Source organism: Branchiostoma floridae, chromosome 8, assembly GCF_000003815.2.
Source record: "Branchiostoma floridae strain S238N-H82 chromosome 8, Bfl_VNyyK, whole genome shotgun sequence".
NCBI lineage: Eukaryota > Metazoa > Chordata > Leptocardii > Amphioxiformes > Branchiostomatidae > Branchiostoma > Branchiostoma floridae.
Window position 1 is genome coordinate 23,502,134 of NC_049986.1, and position 17,957 is coordinate 23,520,090.

At 40.0% G+C, this 17,957-nt stretch overlaps 5 protein-coding genes across 5 annotated transcripts in view; 1 reads left to right on the forward strand and 4 right to left on the reverse strand.

Moving 5' to 3' along the window:
• Positions 1 to 1,684: 1,684 nt before the first annotated feature.
• Positions 1,685 to 3,894, reverse strand: LOC118421989 (multiple epidermal growth factor-like domains protein 10). The gene is made up of 5 exons (XM_035829493.1): positions 3,810 to 3,894; positions 3,490 to 3,618; positions 2,868 to 3,021; positions 1,938 to 2,056; positions 1,685 to 1,809 (listed from the first exon to the last, which is right to left on the reverse strand). Exons 1-5 carry the CDS (start codon positions 3,856 to 3,858, stop codon positions 1,685 to 1,687), a joined length of 576 nt encoding a protein of 191 aa, XP_035685386.1. The 5' UTR covers positions 3,859 to 3,894.
• Positions 3,895 to 7,155: 3,261 nt separating this feature from the next.
• On the reverse strand, positions 7,156 to 8,807 carry LOC118421990. Its single transcript, XM_035829494.1, has 5 exons — positions 8,789 to 8,807; positions 8,269 to 8,387; positions 7,948 to 8,071; positions 7,347 to 7,472; positions 7,156 to 7,184 (listed from the first exon to the last, which is right to left on the reverse strand). Exons 1-5 carry the CDS (start codon positions 8,805 to 8,807, stop codon positions 7,156 to 7,158), a joined length of 417 nt encoding a protein of 138 aa, XP_035685387.1.
• A 4,842-nt stretch (positions 8,808 to 13,649) lies between these two features.
• Positions 13,650 to 17,957, reverse strand: part of LOC118420724 (polyribonucleotide nucleotidyltransferase-like) — a 41,743-nt gene continuing 37,435 nt past the window's right edge. The window contains exon 6 of the mRNA XM_035827681.1: positions 13,650 to 13,961. The gene's annotated coding sequence lies outside the window, so the exon portion shown is untranslated. The remainder of the gene's footprint in view (positions 13,962 to 17,957) is intronic.
• The window catches only part of LOC118421991, a 34,028-nt gene continuing 31,254 nt past the window's right edge, over positions 15,184 to 17,957 (reverse strand). Inside the window, exon 6 of the mRNA XM_035829495.1 lies at positions 15,184 to 15,241. Within this exon, the coding sequence (XP_035685388.1) occupies positions 15,184 to 15,241 (58 nt within the window). The remainder of the gene's footprint in view (positions 15,242 to 17,957) is intronic.
• Positions 16,527 to 17,957, forward strand: part of LOC118420723 (histone H4-like) — a 95,962-nt gene continuing 94,531 nt past the window's right edge. The window contains exon 1 of the mRNA XM_035827679.1: positions 16,527 to 16,651. The gene's annotated coding sequence lies outside the window, so the exon portion shown is untranslated. The remainder of the gene's footprint in view (positions 16,652 to 17,957) is intronic.

A 17,957-nucleotide genomic window follows, 5' to 3' on the forward strand; every position in this document is an offset into this window, starting at 1 on the left:
GTACGATGTACGATGTACGAACTTAAAAAATCCAACTTAGTACAGAGGGGCAGGGTTGATGTACGATGTACGATGTACGAACTTAAAAAAATTAACTTAGTACAGAGGGGCAGGGTTGATGTACGATGTACGATGTACGAACTTAAAAAACTTTACCTTTCCTACTTAAAGATAGATACTGACGTGTGTAAACAAGTGTTCAGTTGCTTGTCTAGGTACAGCAGGATGACAAAGTACATGAGTCGTGAAAGATTCATCTTCTTCCTGCTGTACCTAGCCCATCTCCACAATGTTCGAGAAGAGAGAAAACTGGAGAGAGCAGGACTGCTGACCTTGTAAATTATCAAAATTAATGTTTAACAAAAGATAAATGCAATACATGTTGCATTTTTATTATTTTCAGACAAAACATCGTTATTCTACATGTTTCACATTTACCATGTGCGACAGGTGAAATTAGAATAGAATGCTGCGTACAGAGTTAGCATAACCCACAGCATAGTCAAAATATATTAACTTCGTACATCGTACTTCGTACATTAGGTCCGCTCCATGTACAAAGTTAGCATAACCCCCAAAATAGAAAAATCTTAACTTCGTACATCGTACATCGTACATTAGGTCCGCCCCATGTACGAACTTAGCATAACCCACAAAATAGAAAACATCTTAACTTCGAACATCGTACATCGTACATTAGGTCCGCCCCATGTACGAACTTAACGTAGCTACGTCACAGATAATTGTCGACGTTTCCCGAACTTTGCCGACAGCGGTTGTCGGAAGTTGTCGGAAGCTAGAAGTTGTCGGAAATTACGTGTGACGTAGGCTGATCCAAACTTCGTACATTTCACCCATTTCTGGACATGTATGTGACGACATGTCCAAAAGCGCCCTCTCCCAGAAGCTGTCCGCCCTGCAACCAGCTCCTGTGGATTTCCCGTTCCTTCAGCAGCTCCATGTCGATACTGCTCGATCTGGGTACCCCTACATGCGGTATCACAGCCTGGGAACAGTTTGAGATAGAAATTTATGATAAAATACAATGAGCACATTGTGCTAAAAGAGACACCTCCCAGAGTAGCTCAGCCGACTTTACTGTAATATCATGATTTGTATAATGTAACATTCATGGTCACTTACAAAGGGTTGAAGATCCAAATTACTTAGCATACATCGTATGTCCCAAATGAAAATCAAATGTACAAAAGAATCCATCGTGAACTTGATGAGAGCTCCCTTTTATATATAATCTGAAATACATAATCGGTTTGGTGAGGTTGTATCTTATTTTGAGCACAGTTGCCAGCCTAACAGGTGACAGATATAACCGAAGAACCTACCTGTAGATTCTGACCCAGCTGTACAACTTCAAGATCGCCGATGATTTTTACCCGCCTCCTGTGCCGTAACAGGAAAATGGCACCAAGGAGGAGAAGACCAAATCCGGCTGCTGACAGGCTGATGGTGGCCAGTAGACTTAAGCTCTTGCGAGCAACTGTGTTGATATACGAAAACAGCATGATTATTCACGGAACTGAAATGAGTTTAGTTTCGTGTGGGAATGCAGCAAAGCATCAAAGCTACCGATTTCTTGGGACATCGTCTAAGAGTGGGTGAATGCGTTGTCCAGAGCATTACGATTTAGCCGCTGGTCGCTAAGACCATATGCATTTAAATAAAGTCATGGACGCCCGGGTCCATAATGTGCATCACCTGGTGCGCAGCCCATGTCCCTATAGCATGTCTGCCACTCGGTACAGTTGCATACCCGGTTACACTCCTGGCCGTAAAAATTATCCTGGCAGCCTGTGGACGGAATATACCATCATAACATTGAGGTCAAATATGAGACTCTGTATTGCAGATGAGTTGAAATGCCGTTATGTGTTCGAGCAAAAGTTCATCTAAATGCTAATGGTAGGAACTTTAGATACCTGCTATTCTTATCTGCTCAGTGACTCTGAATTTGTCTCCGTTGGTGGCGAACGCCTCACATGTCACGTTTCCCTCGTGTTCAGGCAGGAATGATTTGTAGTGTAGAGTAGATGTAGAACTATGGAGAAAATGAGGATAGAGCTATTGGTTCTTTTAAGCACCTGTATAAACAGGAATGCCTCGCTAGTTAGGCACAGTTTATTTTACGTCGAAATAAGACAGCCTTCATCAGTGTCTCTTGCCAAAGGCAATGGATGCTGCCTAAGACGTCTGACCGTTTCCAAATCATATCCATTTGCTTGTTAATGAGTAACTGCTTTTTGGTGCGCATTTTCTTTCATAATTATTGATATGCAAATACTAAAATCAACTTTGTTTTCTTAATTTGTTATATTCTTTCGATTTCATTATGCATTTTATTCTTTTGTTGTGTCACCATGTGTTCTTTTGTTTTTTTTGCGCAATGTGGTAATGTTTTATCATTGATGTACGCAAGTTGATTTGCACCCTTTTTGTATGTTTTTTTAAATGTTTTGTTGTTGCTTCATAGGGCTATGTTTTGTTTTTATATGCAAGTCACTTTAAAAACCACTCTGGTGGCGATATGGCATAAATGAACGAAATATAACGGATTTCCGTTAATGAAATTAGTTCTGCTTGGGTTCGCGGAACGCTAGCACTTTTACCAAACCAGCTTTCGGCCGGAAATTGTGCACTTGTAAGCAAATGGAAATAATATCTGTAACATTTGGCGATTTTAAAAATCTGATAGTAACCTCAGAAATGTTCATTAAAAAGCACAGAATGACGTTTTCACATTTACAAGCCATGCTTATTGTACTACAATTGCTTTTTGTATCTGTATTTTTTTGTTGAATAAAAATATTAAATTTTTTTCAGATTTGTGGTAATGGAAGAGAGTCCCTTACCCACTGATTGTGATGTCTGGGGAATTATTCCCAAAGAGCCAGGTGACGTTCGTGACTTGGATATTGTGGCCAATGCATCTGAGCTGTAGGTCCTGTCCATACCGCAAGTCTATCAGATCAGTTGTTGGACTTTCGATGCTCAAGACTGAATATTCTTGATATAAGAAATAACAAGAAAAGTTACAAAGGCACCCTCTGGACGATGGAAAATCAATAACTGGTGAATGACAGGAATCATGATTATCCACATATCAGTCAGATGGGTTTTTTTCACGTTCTCCGCCAAATGAAAATCTTTTGAGGGTCATATCTAGTTTACAGACTAGCTAGAAAAATAAGAGTGAAATTGACAATCCATTCATATACAATGTATATAGCGAGGATAAATGTCAATAGGAGAAATCACAGGTCACTCATAAAATCTTCTAATTCTATGACCTGGCAAAGGCCTGGAAGAAGCTAAATATTTCTATAGTAAGCCTCCAAAATGACCAAGACATTACTATCAGACTTAACTTTAAGACAGTTAAAACAGTTGCTATGGACAGAGGAAAATTCACGAAGAAGTTTCACAGCGAAGCTGTTATTATGCAGGCCGTTGGGATGAGGTCACATTACCGACCTATGTTGCAGTTCCTTCCCCTCCAGCCAGGGGCGCACCTGCACGCCCCGTTGAAGCTGTGGCATGAGGCTCCGTTATAACACTGGCAGCGTTCCGCACAGAACCGGCCGAACCGCCCGATGGGACAGGCTGGAGAACAACCATTTTGATATCATCCCATGCAGTATCTAGCTTTTCAGTTTTTCAAACTCGGGGTCTAAATGATCATCTATGACCTAATGCTCTGGAAAAACGTACACAATTGTTTACCAATTGCAAGTTCTACCACTAAGAAGTCTTGCAAGTGACATACGACGTTCCCTCGATAGAACTCTTCCTACCTGTTACTGTTAGGTTTGTTACAATTGTTTCCACTGTTGTAAAAGGCATCTCGCATACAACGGTGTTCTGGTCAGCATTCTGCTTTCCAACCTGGTGATAAAATGTAAAAACTCTTCAACACTTAAGTTCGCCTGTTTGACCTGTCATATAGAGCACATGTTTTGTTTAACTTAAACATGCATTTATATGCCATGATAACTATTTTGTCAAGTTGAATTTTTCCCAACAAAATATACCTTGGTAAGTTTCCGCTATTATTTGCTACTATTACTGGCGCAAGTTAGAATGCAATATCTAACTTTAGCTTCATGAAGAAACTATCAGTAGAGTAGCCTTCATTATGTCATGATTATCGTTTTCAAACCTAGTAGTACGTTAATGTCAAGAATCCGTATCACAAAATATATGAACATGCTTTGAATTCGATGTTTACCATTCTATGTAATTCCCTTACCTTTACATCGTAAAATGTGTATTTTATAACTGCGTTAGTCCTTTCAAATTCCAACTCTTCATAACTTTTAAACGGGATCCATGGCCATTCCTCCGGCTTCCATTGACTGTAAGGATGCACAAATTTGAATATCATATGTCAAATACTTTAGTACAATAGTGTATGATGCTCGAGAATGCCAGAAATAGATAATTCTATTTCGAACTAAATGAGAAGCTGACCTTTGTCCCGGCACGATGAACTGCACTGTACCGCTAAGCACGGCAGACGTGTCGGAGGTGTAGTAACACCTGGGTAAGGGTGGCTGAAAGCCAGGGATCGGGAAGACCCAGTCTGGGATGACGTACAATTCGAGAGTATCTGTGGAGCAACAAAACAATAAGAGATGGCAGACTTCACTCCCTTCTCCGCAATGGTTTCACAGGCACTTCCGGTTCAATTGACTAAAATCGCTCATGCTTATACAGTTTATAAGAATGAAAGAAGTTCCTGGACATCGCATAGAATATTGCAAATGTAAGGAATGGTAAATTGAAGAAAAATTGTATAATTTCCTTACCACTTGTGTTGCTGTAGGATTTGTAGCCGTATTCCCAGTCGAGGGGACTTAGAAGTACTCCGGCAAACGTGTAGCTAGTCTCACTCAGCACGAAACCCTAAAAAAGGGCAGAAAAAATAAATCATGACGTCGTCAGGAAGGAAGAACGTTATTGCACGACAAATGTACATGGTATACCCGGTACAAAAGTATGGCAACAGCTATTACATGAAGTACAAAATAGAGGTACAGGTATAGGATAAATCTTAACATCGTAGTTAACGCAACGATAAGGGCTAACATGCATAATTCATTCATATAGTATCATAATGAAGTAGGCTAATCATGAGCTTCAGTATTCTTTCTTTCTAATAGCAAAGTAGTCCTTCATGTATTTGCCTATTTTTGCATTATGGGAGTTCTGGCATCTAAATAAATGTGCAAATCTGTCTGTAGCATCGAGTCTTTTGAAATCTGTTGTACTTGGTTCGAGAAACGTGAATAATTCATTGCGTAAACTAGCGTATCTAAAACATTCCATTATAAAATGAAATTCATCTTCAATATGATTTGGGCAGAATGGACACTTTGGTCAGGGGCTACATTGTAGTATCTGCCTGTTTCAACATTTAACTTATGGCTACCAATTCTTAACTGAGTCATTGCTTTGCGAATCTCAAAGTTATCTATATTATAAAGGTACATTTCTTGTTCATAGCATTTTCTTGATTTGCTAAGAAAAAACAGTTGTGAATTGTTTTCAATATAACTAAACCACTCCTGTATGCATATATCTTGTAGCCTGGTGCGCAGTTGGTTAATAATATAATCCGTTTTATAATCAGGTAACTCTCCTGACTCAGAGGCAAAATGGCTGACCATGAACATATAAAAACACGGATATAGATTGTTCAGAGCTTGATAATGCATACGCAGCAGATTGCGCACAAGGATTTTGTTCTAAACGCCTCCGTTTTTAACCGAATTTCTATTGCCCTTGAATTTATCTATGGCAATATCATACAAAACGTACAAGCATAGAGAAATGACAACAAAGCACAAAAAGCGCTTTTATATTTTCTAACTATGGCATTCGCTAAGCGCTCTATTGAATTGCTCGGCTGCAGCGACGACTCCAACCTGCCGCAGATTTTGTGAGATACCTGCTTAAAGTAGTTGATGAGTTACAAAGCACCAGCCAAATAAATGTTGACCCTATTCTTGTATGTCATACGTGTACGTGGGCCATTGATAACGCTAGATAGGTGTGTTCTGGACCGGGTGCTAACTTAGTGTTCTTTCTACTCCGCGTGCACCGAGTGTGAAATTCGAAGACCGGATCTGGACGACATGGACTATTGTGAAGGTGAAGTTGAAGTTGTTACATTTTTTAAGTTGAAATTGTAACATTTGTGAAGGCGAAGTTGTTACATTTTTGTTTCTTTGAAAAGTTTCCTAAACTTTTGGCGCATTTGGTATTGACAAGTGTGTTTTCTCCGGTGGATATGACATGAATAAAATACAACATAGTGTATTCCGCATCACCTTCGGTCCCTGGCTTGTACCTTGGGTAATACGTAAGCCGTCGTTTTGCATATATTTACCTTCGCTGTGCTGTGGTTAAAAACTGGTGCCGTTTGGGGGATGAAAGTATCTTCATTGAAGATTGCGAATCTATCCCATGCTGCAAAAGTGAGACAGAGGCAATTTCATGTAAGTGACGACTAAAAAAGTCACCTTAAGCGTTACCGAGAAATGTAACGTTCTTTTACCACAATTGCACATGACACAACGCATGACACTTTCCGTTAGTCATCAATCATAGTCATACGGTGTATTACAGCACCGTTGGAGTTATACCGCCCCTTACGGGGTGGCATACCCCTTCTTCTAGCTGAATACAAGACGGGGATGCGCCAGGTCTCCCATCCGGGCTAATGATGTAAATCACCATGTGGCTGATACGGTATGGAGGTTCGCCATCCGGGTGATTTGAAGTGAATCACCAACTCCAGACTGAAGGGTTTGTTCCACCGCACACCGCACCATCGCACTTGTGTGGGTACTTTGACGTGCATGGGGTGTGGCTCACCCCATACACAGGACCTCCATTTAACGTCCTATCCGAGGGACGGCCCTAGCCGAAGCTAGGTACTCATTTCCACCTGAGTAAAGTGAGGAAAGTCGTGTAAAGTGCCTTTCCCAAGGGCACAAGATCGGTAACACGGCAGGCGGATTCGAACCCGCAACCTCTCGGTCACGGGCCGGACACGGTCCCGCTGTACTACGCGGTCCCACTTTCCATTACTCAATTATGGAAAACTAACAGACTCTACAATAGATTAAATACCACTTAGAGCAGCCGCCCAGACCCCGGCCAGCCTCTGTGGGGAGAGGACAGTTACAACCCAGAACAGCGGAATGTATGTGTTACACAGACTAACCAGAGACTATGTAGTATAGGGTGAGACTATGTGTTGTCCTCTTTGTACAATAACGTCAATTACATTAATTTTGTTGATTGAATCATTGAGGTGTACTCACTGTTGCCTCTTGTAGTAAAGGTAATGTTGAAGTCAGTTCTCTGCAGAGCCATTGCCCCGCGGCTGTACACAACGTGCATCTGACTCCCCGTACTGGCGGTGGACAGGTGCAGACGGCCTGCGTCAGCTGTTGGGGCAGAAAGAAAATGGTGCTTATAGGTTAAAGGGTAGTTCACGATTTCAAGCACGCATGTGCAGTATGTTGCATCGTGGGTAATATGTAGAATGACGTCATTGGTCGTTTCTATATAGTTCACAGGCCCAACGTTGACGTTACAGCGCTGCACTGCACATATGCATTTCAAACTGTGGCGGGGGAATTAGAGCAATTGACAAGATTTTACAAGAAACATCTACGTACTGCAAAAAGAACTGGAAGGCAGTTTGAACAAGACTAGACTTTGCAAAATTCAAGACAGTTATGAAAAGAGGCTTACCCCAAAATGTTTGCTTCAACAACCTACACTTTCCACTGTTGGTTGTGTAATTTGCGTAGGATTGGTTGTGTTAGATTTTGTTCACATAACGTTTCCTAACACAAATGAATTTCCATGCTAACGGTTCGGCAGCTTTTACGTAAAAAAGAAGGCTGTAAAATGTACTTGTCTGGTCTCCGCAGAACTCATCGGTGATTCTGAAGGCTGAAGAGTCTCCGTCATGAAACGTGAGAACGTCAGAAGTGCAGTTGTCTGAGCCTCGCCGGAATCCGGAGGTGTCGAAGTTGATCTAGTATACATAAGATATATAGATACTATTTACATTAGCTGAAAATATGTTATATCGTTTACAAACATATATATATTTCATTTGTTTTTCAGCCTCCAAAAGATGCTGGTAAGGAAAGGAAAGGAAAGATTTAGAAATGCAGTACGTCATCGTCTTGTATTCAACAAAAACAGCGAAAGAAGGAGTCACGTATTTACCAGTATAATCCTGTCAGGATCAGCTCTGATGTCCCACTCGCATTGGTCTGACGTCACATCCGTTACGCTCCATATATGGCCACGTTTTCCGGTCAGATGATGTGTGCTCCCGCAATATGCTAAGGTCAAGAAGTATAGATATATGGTTCATAGCACTTCGTAGCGGACTGATGATTTTGGCTGCTCCTCCGCAATGTATTTCATTTGAATATGCTATCGCAAGTTGACAACAGGTTGCTGCAATATACTTACAGCACTATGAAATATGCTGATACGGATACCCGTCTACAGAATGCCCTGTTATTGTTATGATATGAACAGCTATAGATTCTAAAATTTACTATAGAAAAAAGCCATTTCATTCCCTTTTCGACATATCAGTGCTAGCTGGAAAGATGCTCGCTATTTGGGTAATCCGACAACCCTGTCCTCACAGTCAGGTGCTAAATTATTAGCATCTTAACCCCAAGGGTCTGTAATATCTGTAATCAGAGCTCTAGTAACCTCAATACGGCAGTACGTGTCCCATGTGCGGCCATAGGACTAGGAGGGTTGTCAACCAAGAGCACAGAGAGGCTAGGATTACTGCTACAATCTATTATCTAAAAGTGTGGTGGGTTCTTTCATGCTATCATCTGTGTTGACCTGTACTCACCAGTTTGTACTGGGTGGATGATGTTCATGCAGAGCTGGAGAAGGATGGCGACAGGGACGCCCAGGTTCATGGTCATGTTGGGAACAGCTTAAAGACGTACCGAGAACAGAAGGGGGTCCTCACTGCGTAGCTGCACCTGGAGTTAGATGTACAACGGTTAGGCTTCATGTGTCGTTCAGTATGGTATGAACCAGCTACTGGTGATCTGGAGTGCATGCGACTCTGGTGTGTTATGACAAATGATAGATGCAGAAGCTGGTGTGCTACAAAAAAGGGCGGTTATACTGGCTATATAAAGATATAAACGCTACTGTGTTAGGAAACTGTTACGCTGAATGGCGGTTATACCGGCTATTCAGATACAGATACAAATATAGAAGCTGGTGTGTTACGCCGAAGGGCGGTTATACCGGCTATACAGATACAGATACAGAAGCTGGTGTGTTACGCCGAAGGGCGGTGATACCGGCTATACAGATACAGATACAGATACAGAAGCTGGTGTGTTACGCTGAAGGGCGGTTATACCGGCTATACTGATACAGAAGCTAGTGTGTAACACCGAAGGGCGGTTATACCGGCTATATAGATACAGAAGCTGGTGTGTAACGCCGAAGGGTGGTTATACCGGCTATATAGATACAGATACAGAAGCTGGCGTGTTACGCCGAAGTGCGGTTATACCGGCTATACAGATACAGATACAGAAGTGTGTTATGCTGAAGGGCGGTTATAACGACTATACAGATACAAAATCAATGGTGTTGAGACGAGTGATACCTAAAGCGGCGGTACAAGTGCAAATGTAGAACCTCCTTATAGGGCAGATAGGTACAAAATTGGACACATTGTAAATCTGTTGGTTTATGCCGAATTTGTATGGTTCACGTCAAGGAAAACCCCTGTATGTACACCTGCCGTGAGGTAATTTTACAATGTTTGTTTTAAGCGACCTACGGACAAAGGCATACAGCGTGCGATGCAATGTGCAAACCTTGCCTGAGCCAAAACTCTTTTGTTATGTAAATTTCCCTTTCGTCTGTGTAGTTTGATTCTTATTATTGTGCTCTCAGATAAAGTATTGTCCACTTCTACCAGACCATAGACATATAGCCGATTAATCGTCTAGAAAACTCTGTCTCCTTACTCACAAACACCCCAATATACACACGCATGCAACCACACACACACATACACACACACACACACACACACACACACACACATACAGTCACACACATTCAGACACACAAGTACACGCAAGCACTCGCACAAACACAGGAATACACACACAAACATACATACATACATACATACATACATACATACATACATACATACATACATACGAACATACATACGAACATACATACATACAAAAAATGAAACGTTCAGTTAGCTGTTCTGCAGTTTAACAACATTATTAACCCAAATGAAAGTGCCGTTACGGCGACTGCTGCTTACACTTTTACACTGCAGAACCTTACATATAAACTACTAGATAATACAACATTACACGAACGAAATCTACTAGCACAGGTAGACCCACCTGTTCGCCGTGAGTTGCCAACAGGAAATAAAGAATGCAGGTTTGAGGCACTTCAGTCTTTATTTGTTTGAACCTTTGTTAATTCATGAAAGCTCAAATTGGCCGGCACACCGCTTTTCAATGAGCTCATAAGGGTCTATTTCTGTAGGTTTGTACTAGGGTTAATGATCCACAGAGCTGCAACAAATAACCTGTCCGTAAGGCATGTCGCCCTGACGTGGCAAAGTTGACAAAGTTGGCTGTATGTTGCCTCCCCTCTCTCTAAAAGGCTTATAACACCAGAGCTATGTTGCTGAATCGTATGATTCTAACTGCATGGCAAAGGTCTTTATTTATTCCCAATCTAGGTCAGAATCACAACTTGGTTGTATATAAAGACCGTTGTTAAACAGGAACATTAAAACCTTGATAATTTCCTCCATGGGTCATGCACCACGTAAACGGGACCAGGTAAGTAGGTAGGGAGGACTCTCACTGCACTTGTGGCACCATGCGGCACTGCAGAGTTCGTAGATGACTTAATGAATTTCAGAGATAGAGAACGAATTTTGTTGTCTTCTAGATGATAATTTTACGTATCACGCAATATCTAAATTATCAAAAATCGCGCAAATAACAAACAGTGCTGCAGTCAACGAACCCCGCAGTGCCGCACCGGTGCTCCAAGTGCAGTGAAAGTCCACCTGTAGGTAGGTAAACGTAGCCTTTCTAAGGTCGAATTGGCAGTCGGTTGTTTGAACTTTGCCTGGGACACTGTATTGGAAGGCGGAATCCAACCCTCTTTTCCCACCGCCGGTTTCAACTCCCCTATTACACCTGGCGAGACTGAGGAAAGTGCCTTTCAAAAGAGCACAAGATCGGGAACCCAGGACCTCTGCCTTTTGACCGGGGTAAATAATAATGATCTGGTGTTACACCCTGCATTACGCTAAACGATCCCACAAAGTACTAACTCAATTTACTCCAGGTACTCGGAAGGTTAATGCTTTATAATGCAACTGCTGCCTTGTCCAAGTTCAATGCCAAGTGGCCAATACAATCACGTTTGGGATTCAAAAAATCTTGTTAGCAGAACCAGAACACTCTTCTCTGGAGTACAGTGTGGCTTCAAGTGTTGCATGACTATCTTTTACTGTGTCTTCTATTTCTTCGTGTTCTTGGACTTTTATTGTGTCTTCGTTCATTTCTTATGTGTTTCTTGATAGCCTTTATTGTGTCTTCATCCATTTCGTGTCTATTCTTTAACTATCTTTTATTGTGTCTTCTTCCATTCCTTCAGTGTTTTTTTTACTATCTAGATCTTGTATTGTGTCATCAATTTCTTGAGTGTTTCTTAATTATCCTTTATTTTTTTTTCAAGGCTTTATTCGTAAAACAAACAGTACATTTGTAAAAAAAAACAGAGTATCTAAGCTACTATTGTACATGGAGTAATTCGAAGTACTAGTGTCCACTCGTATAAGTAAGAGTACCTTTCTTAGGCACAATTGGTAAAGCGCATGGAAAAGGAATCTTCGTCTATATAAGCATTTCTCTCATATACTTATACAGTAACAGGCTATATGTATAACCACTATACACCACATGATTGCCACAATTGTCATGGAATAATTATGATACATGTAAATGGCTACACAAACAACAAATTATTTTTAACATTCAAGACTTTTTCTTTCATAACAAGGGATAGTTTACAGTATGTTATAACACAGTAGATCTAGACTGGACTAGAACTATAGTTTACATACGCATGTGTTTAACAGTTGTTGTTTTTTTTTTATGAGCTTACAAATCATTATTTAATACTTAAGTACATAGAAGTAAACATTACAGAACATGAAGCCTGTTCTTGAGTTCACATTTGAAGATGTTAGATAAGTTATGGCCTGAAATTGGCAGAGGGCACTTCCTAGAAAAAATCCATGTTTTAAAGATAACCCACTTTGCTATAGATATAATTCGTATTCTTCTCTTCAGAATATTTTCGTTTATTGGCTGGTTTACCTTTCCCAGTATCATCTCTTCAAAATCAATATAAGGGTTACTGGGGCTAAATGGTACAGAAGTATGTACCAAATTCCACAGGTTAGTTAGCCTTTTACATTCCAGGAACATATGTTTATAATTGTCAACATTACCACTGTCACATAATTTACATATAGGATCAACTACGTGACCATCTTCATCTTGTATTTTCCATTTGTTTAATTTCTCACCACATGGTAAAATTTGATGAAGTAGTTTGTAATTAAGCTCTGCTATTTGTGTTTCTTTACATGAAGTTGTGCCTAGCATTTTCCAAATCTTCTTCCAATTAAGTGAGCATATATCAAAATGTGTCTGCCATTTCTGTTGGCAGTTTGGAACTATAAATATTTGTAACATAAGGTTTCTGTATAACACTGAAGTTTTTGGAAAATCTAAGGCTGGTGTTTCTAACGTTTCTCTTTCGATACAATTTTTACGTATGGCCCTTTTTACACCTCAGTCCATTGCCTGCAGGTGTTGTTTTCGTGTTAACATCAATAAATACAGCATTATGATCACTTCTTATTCCTGGATAATGACCAGCTTCTGAGATATTTCTTCTAGCTGTTTTTGATACAAGCCAGTAGTCCAGTCTACAAGCAATTGCATTCCTTTTCCAAGTAAAGTTTTTAAGTCGTGGGTGTAGTATTCGAAAAATGTCAATTAAGTCAAAGAAATTGCAAAAATCTTTCAAAGATTGATTTTTTTCTTGTGTAGAGCCACCAATTTTGTCTAGGCTTGTATCAAAGAAGGCATTGAAATCCTTTTATCCTTTATTGTGTCTTCATTTCTTAATATTTTCTTGACTGTCTTTCATTGTGTCTTCATCCATTTCTTAAGTGTTTCTTGGCTGCCTTTTATTGTATCCATTTCTTTAATATTCTAGACTATCTTTTATTGTGTTTTCATCCATTTCGTAAGTGTTTCTTGATTATCTCATTCATTCACTCACTCTTTAAAGAGTCACCGAAGGAAAGACGAGACGAGTTTATTCATCCAAGGATGAATTTTATTTTTTCTTGTTCAACATTGCGAGTCTGACACCCAGTCTGTTAGTGTTGACAGTAGATTACAATATTGTTAACACGGAAGTTATTATTATCATCACACGGTGTTAGAGGCATACTATGGCAGCAGGAGATACGGTAATGGGTAGTGATGTCCAAATTAAAACAGAAATCAGATGCAACGACTGTCAATGAGCACTGTTATTAATCCAAAAAGTATTTTAACACAGAAAATAAAGTTGGCAAGGTGTAACGATGTATTACCGGAGTTTGAAGATATGGGACAAAAATAATGCAGAATAAGTCACTATTGTTGAATGTTGTATCAGTCCTACATGAGACGAAGCAGGGTTGTGTTACAGCAGCAGTAGGTAAATACTATGTTTACTACATGTCTGCTAGGCAAAGCTGGGATGCTCAGCAATGACAGCTGTGGGTGGGGCTATTTACATACCTGTAATTATAAAAACAATAACACAGTTAGTGGTTTATATCACATCGTTTTTCTTTAAATAAATAAAATACAAAATACACACAAAGTGGTGCCGTACTGAAGCTGAAAGCTTATGTTAGCGGCACGACTAACAAAACACAGTCAATAGCACACACAAGAGTACGCGAATCGTTATTTTAAGTATAAATATATGACAATATATTCCACCCGGAGATATGATCTGTGCACATAATCCCCGAGCAGACTTTGAAAGAAAAGATAGTCAAGTTTGCTGACATTCTTTATAACAATTATTCATCCAAACTGTTATAGAATTTGAGCATTATTTGTTAGTTTTGTTATATTTTGTTTCTATCATTGAATTCATTTATTGTAAATGTCTGTAAACCGTCGATTGAATGGCGATATGTATCCCTCCTGGTTAACTAGATAAACAAACAAACAAACAGACAAACAAAATAAATTTTTATTTTGTCATGGCGTCGTGTGTGGCGTAACTGGTAGAGCGTTCGGCTCGGAATCTAGAGGTCCCGCATTCGATACCCGCCGTGCCCCCGACGTTGTGCCCTTGGGAAAGGCACTAAACCCGACCTTACTCACTTCGTCCACGTGAATAAGTGGATACCTGACTTCGGTCGGGGAGGTAAAAGAAAAAAAGGACCTTTACCTTCTGTCTGTACTGTGTATGTGTCACTGTTAATATAAGTTGTAAAAACTTGAGTGCAGTGACACATTGTCCTCGTCTGTCCAAAAGCAAATAGAAAAAAATAATGTTGGGATCGTTTACCTCCGCGTCCCCCACCACGGACAAATTACAATTGTTTTTATTGTAGGTTGTCTGGTTGACTACTAATACGCAACGCCCTAAGCTGGGCACTACCTAAATCCAGGTAACTACAAAAATTAATGGAACATAAATCATTTTATCTTGTATTCTTCTCCTTTGGTAAGCTCCATTGATATGTATGGTTCCAGAACATGTAGCGGAAACAGAAAATCTTACAAACGGGTTCCTGTGGTTTACGCTTCTACAGTAATCCCCAACTTGGTGTACGGATAAATCCACAGGCAGCACTCTGTACACAATTTACTATGTTAGATTATTACTTTTCCACTACATACAGATGTATTAAAGCCAATGCCAAATTACACACAAAATCCAGCAAGGATAGACAAAAAAACTGAAACATATTAAACTACTATTGTGACACAATCTGTGCCTTCACGCCGCTTTAGCGTCTGTAAAGATGTTAAGGAAAGGTGGGAGGATATTATTGTCTCTGAGAGAAGAAAAGGACATCAAAACTGAGATTGAATTAAACTTGAAAAGCAGATGCACATCTGTTTCGACTGTCTGTTGAGGAAAATTGAATTGAAGCGGCAAATGTAATGCTTTCTTATCTTACGGTTATGGGATTATAGTATCATACAATACTCTTTGACTATTCTTTTCACACGACCTTTCACCTAAAATGGCCGTCAAACCAAAGCACAAAGAAGCAACTGATACATTATTTTTATGTTTGGTATGGGGGATATTACCTCATTTCCTTTTCCGGTATCATATCTGTGTGTTGTAGCTCGAAAGTACAAGGGATGGCTCAACTCAAGGCTTATCCACGCCCCCTTGCGGAGCTCGAAAGTTCTGCAACACTTCATGTTTCAAAGGCTAAGGAACATTTCCTGTCCATTTGCTTGACGCTTTGCATTAAATAAAGCAAGGGATGGGCTGTTGCCTTAAACTTGGTCTTGAGCATCATCTACTTGAAAGATTTGTTCCATGACTTTGAAATATAACGTATGGCACCCAGAAGACAAAACAGCACGCTTTTACGTCAATGAATAGAGACAAATGATGGTCACCCTGACTGGAAGAGAAAATTGCTACTGTTTCATAAGTAGAATGAATTTTGCGTGGCGATAAAATACCGACGTTAGAAACTGAATATCCGTAATTCGTTTTTTTTTTCGAAAACGTCACAAAACATGCAACGAACATAGATATTGGTAATCTTAGCTGTATACATTTGCTAAGGGATTTCTAGCGATAAACATTTTAAACTCCATATTCTGTCCAAAAGTGTTCGATTGGTAACTGTAACAATAGAGATCCGTAAATAGTTTCATCAGGTTGATGTATAAAAGTGAAAGTGAAAGGTTGGTAGATTACTCATGTAGCAAGGTTCTTTGTTACACAACCAAATTTGTACTCACTTCCAACGTTTCGATGTCTGTCAGACCATCACAAAACAAAACATTTCATTCAGGTTTGAGTTTTCAGGCTCTTGTTTTCCCTGGAGGAGTGTATGTAAATACCAACGCAATTGAGACACAAAACGTCTGAAAGATGGTATATTATATAATGATTTCAGAAATGATTATCCCATCCACATCTTTCAATTTTTAATTATCCTACTGCAAAACTTGTGAGCACCGAAAGGAGGCGTGCATGAGTCGAGTCATGCCTTGCACAGGCAAGACACCGGAAACGATGTAATATGACCCTTGTCCTACATTGAAGAAAACGTAGCTTTTTAGTGTTATGTTGTGACGGCCATTTTAGGTGAGAGGTCATGGGAAGAGAATAGCTTTGAAATAATCCCATACTCAATCGTACGAGAAGATTGCAGCGGATTTGTCGCTTAATTTCAACTTCCCTCAAGCCGAAGTTCAACAGACAGTCAAACCAGGTGCGTGGATTATATGCTTTTCATGTTGTCTAATTCAATCCAACGTTGGGTGTCCTTCTGTTTCCGGAGATACGTTTGTCGGCAAGTTTGGAGAATACCGTTTACGGTTCTGTGTATATAACTAGGTGCAAACCGTGGGAATGCGCTTCTAAACCTTTCTGCCACCACTTTTTTTTTTATCTTCAAACAAGGTGTATGTAGCGGACGATCTTTTTGTAGAATGCGCCCTTCATGAGCGTGTAGTAAGTTACGTAGATGTTTTCGGGGCAAACGACATTCAGATATAATGGCCTGTTTGTTGCTAATCAAGGGGGTGGGGACTCCTCTTCTACCCATGGTTCATGAAGTGTCATTAGGGGTTCAGTTCATCAACGTGGAGGGTTTGAAGGAGCATGTCCAGTGTTAGTCTAGAAAATATGCCACCATATCAAAGCTGTAAGTTACGCCAGGTTTATTAGTAGCTCCTTGACGCTCTTTGTGCGTATTTTCCAATCGTTAGTACATGCGCGTAGTTCTAGCCACTGTTCGGGATTCACAGGTGTAGATATAGCAAAAACAACAGAAAACTAAATCCCCGCATTGTCGATAGACCAGCTCTAACCGACTGATATCTCGGAAACCCAAGATCGGATTTTCCGCTTGTTAAGTTTTAAAAAAACTTGGATTTCCGAGATATCAGTCGGTAAGAAGGAGCTGGTCTATCAACAATGCGGGGATTTAGTTTTCTGTTGTTTGGGCTATAACTACACCTGACCGAACGCTTAAATAAATTTATGTTCAATATTTAGTATTCAACATAAATTTATTTAAGCGTTCGTTCAACTTTCTTTGAGTCATTTTTCGTTCCCTTTTCATCAATTTGCTTAGGGCAGCTCTGGAGTTTAAAACTGATAACTGATTCCCAAGTAACAACAGAATATAAACAGAACCGATGTCTCACCGCGGAGTAACAGAATTTCTGAAATCACTGAAAAATCTAGGCAAATTTTCAAATCATTTCAGCCTTTTTTCGATGCTTTTTATCATCAGATTGCAAAAAAGACGTCTTCTTACTGCATAAATTCAATCGTGCGTAAAAACAACAACAACCGGAACAAAAAAAGAACGCTCCGTGTATGCAGCTCTCTCAGCTACAACCCTGGGGATTATTCAGCCATTTGTTTAAGTAGTTTGCCCACCCCACTCCCTTCCCCCTCCCTCCATGCCATATAATACACAACAGTGTATGTTGTAGATGGTATGGTAGGTTTTTGTACTTTTCGTAGATGCTATAGTCTTACTTGTATGATGGGAAACTGCGAGGTGA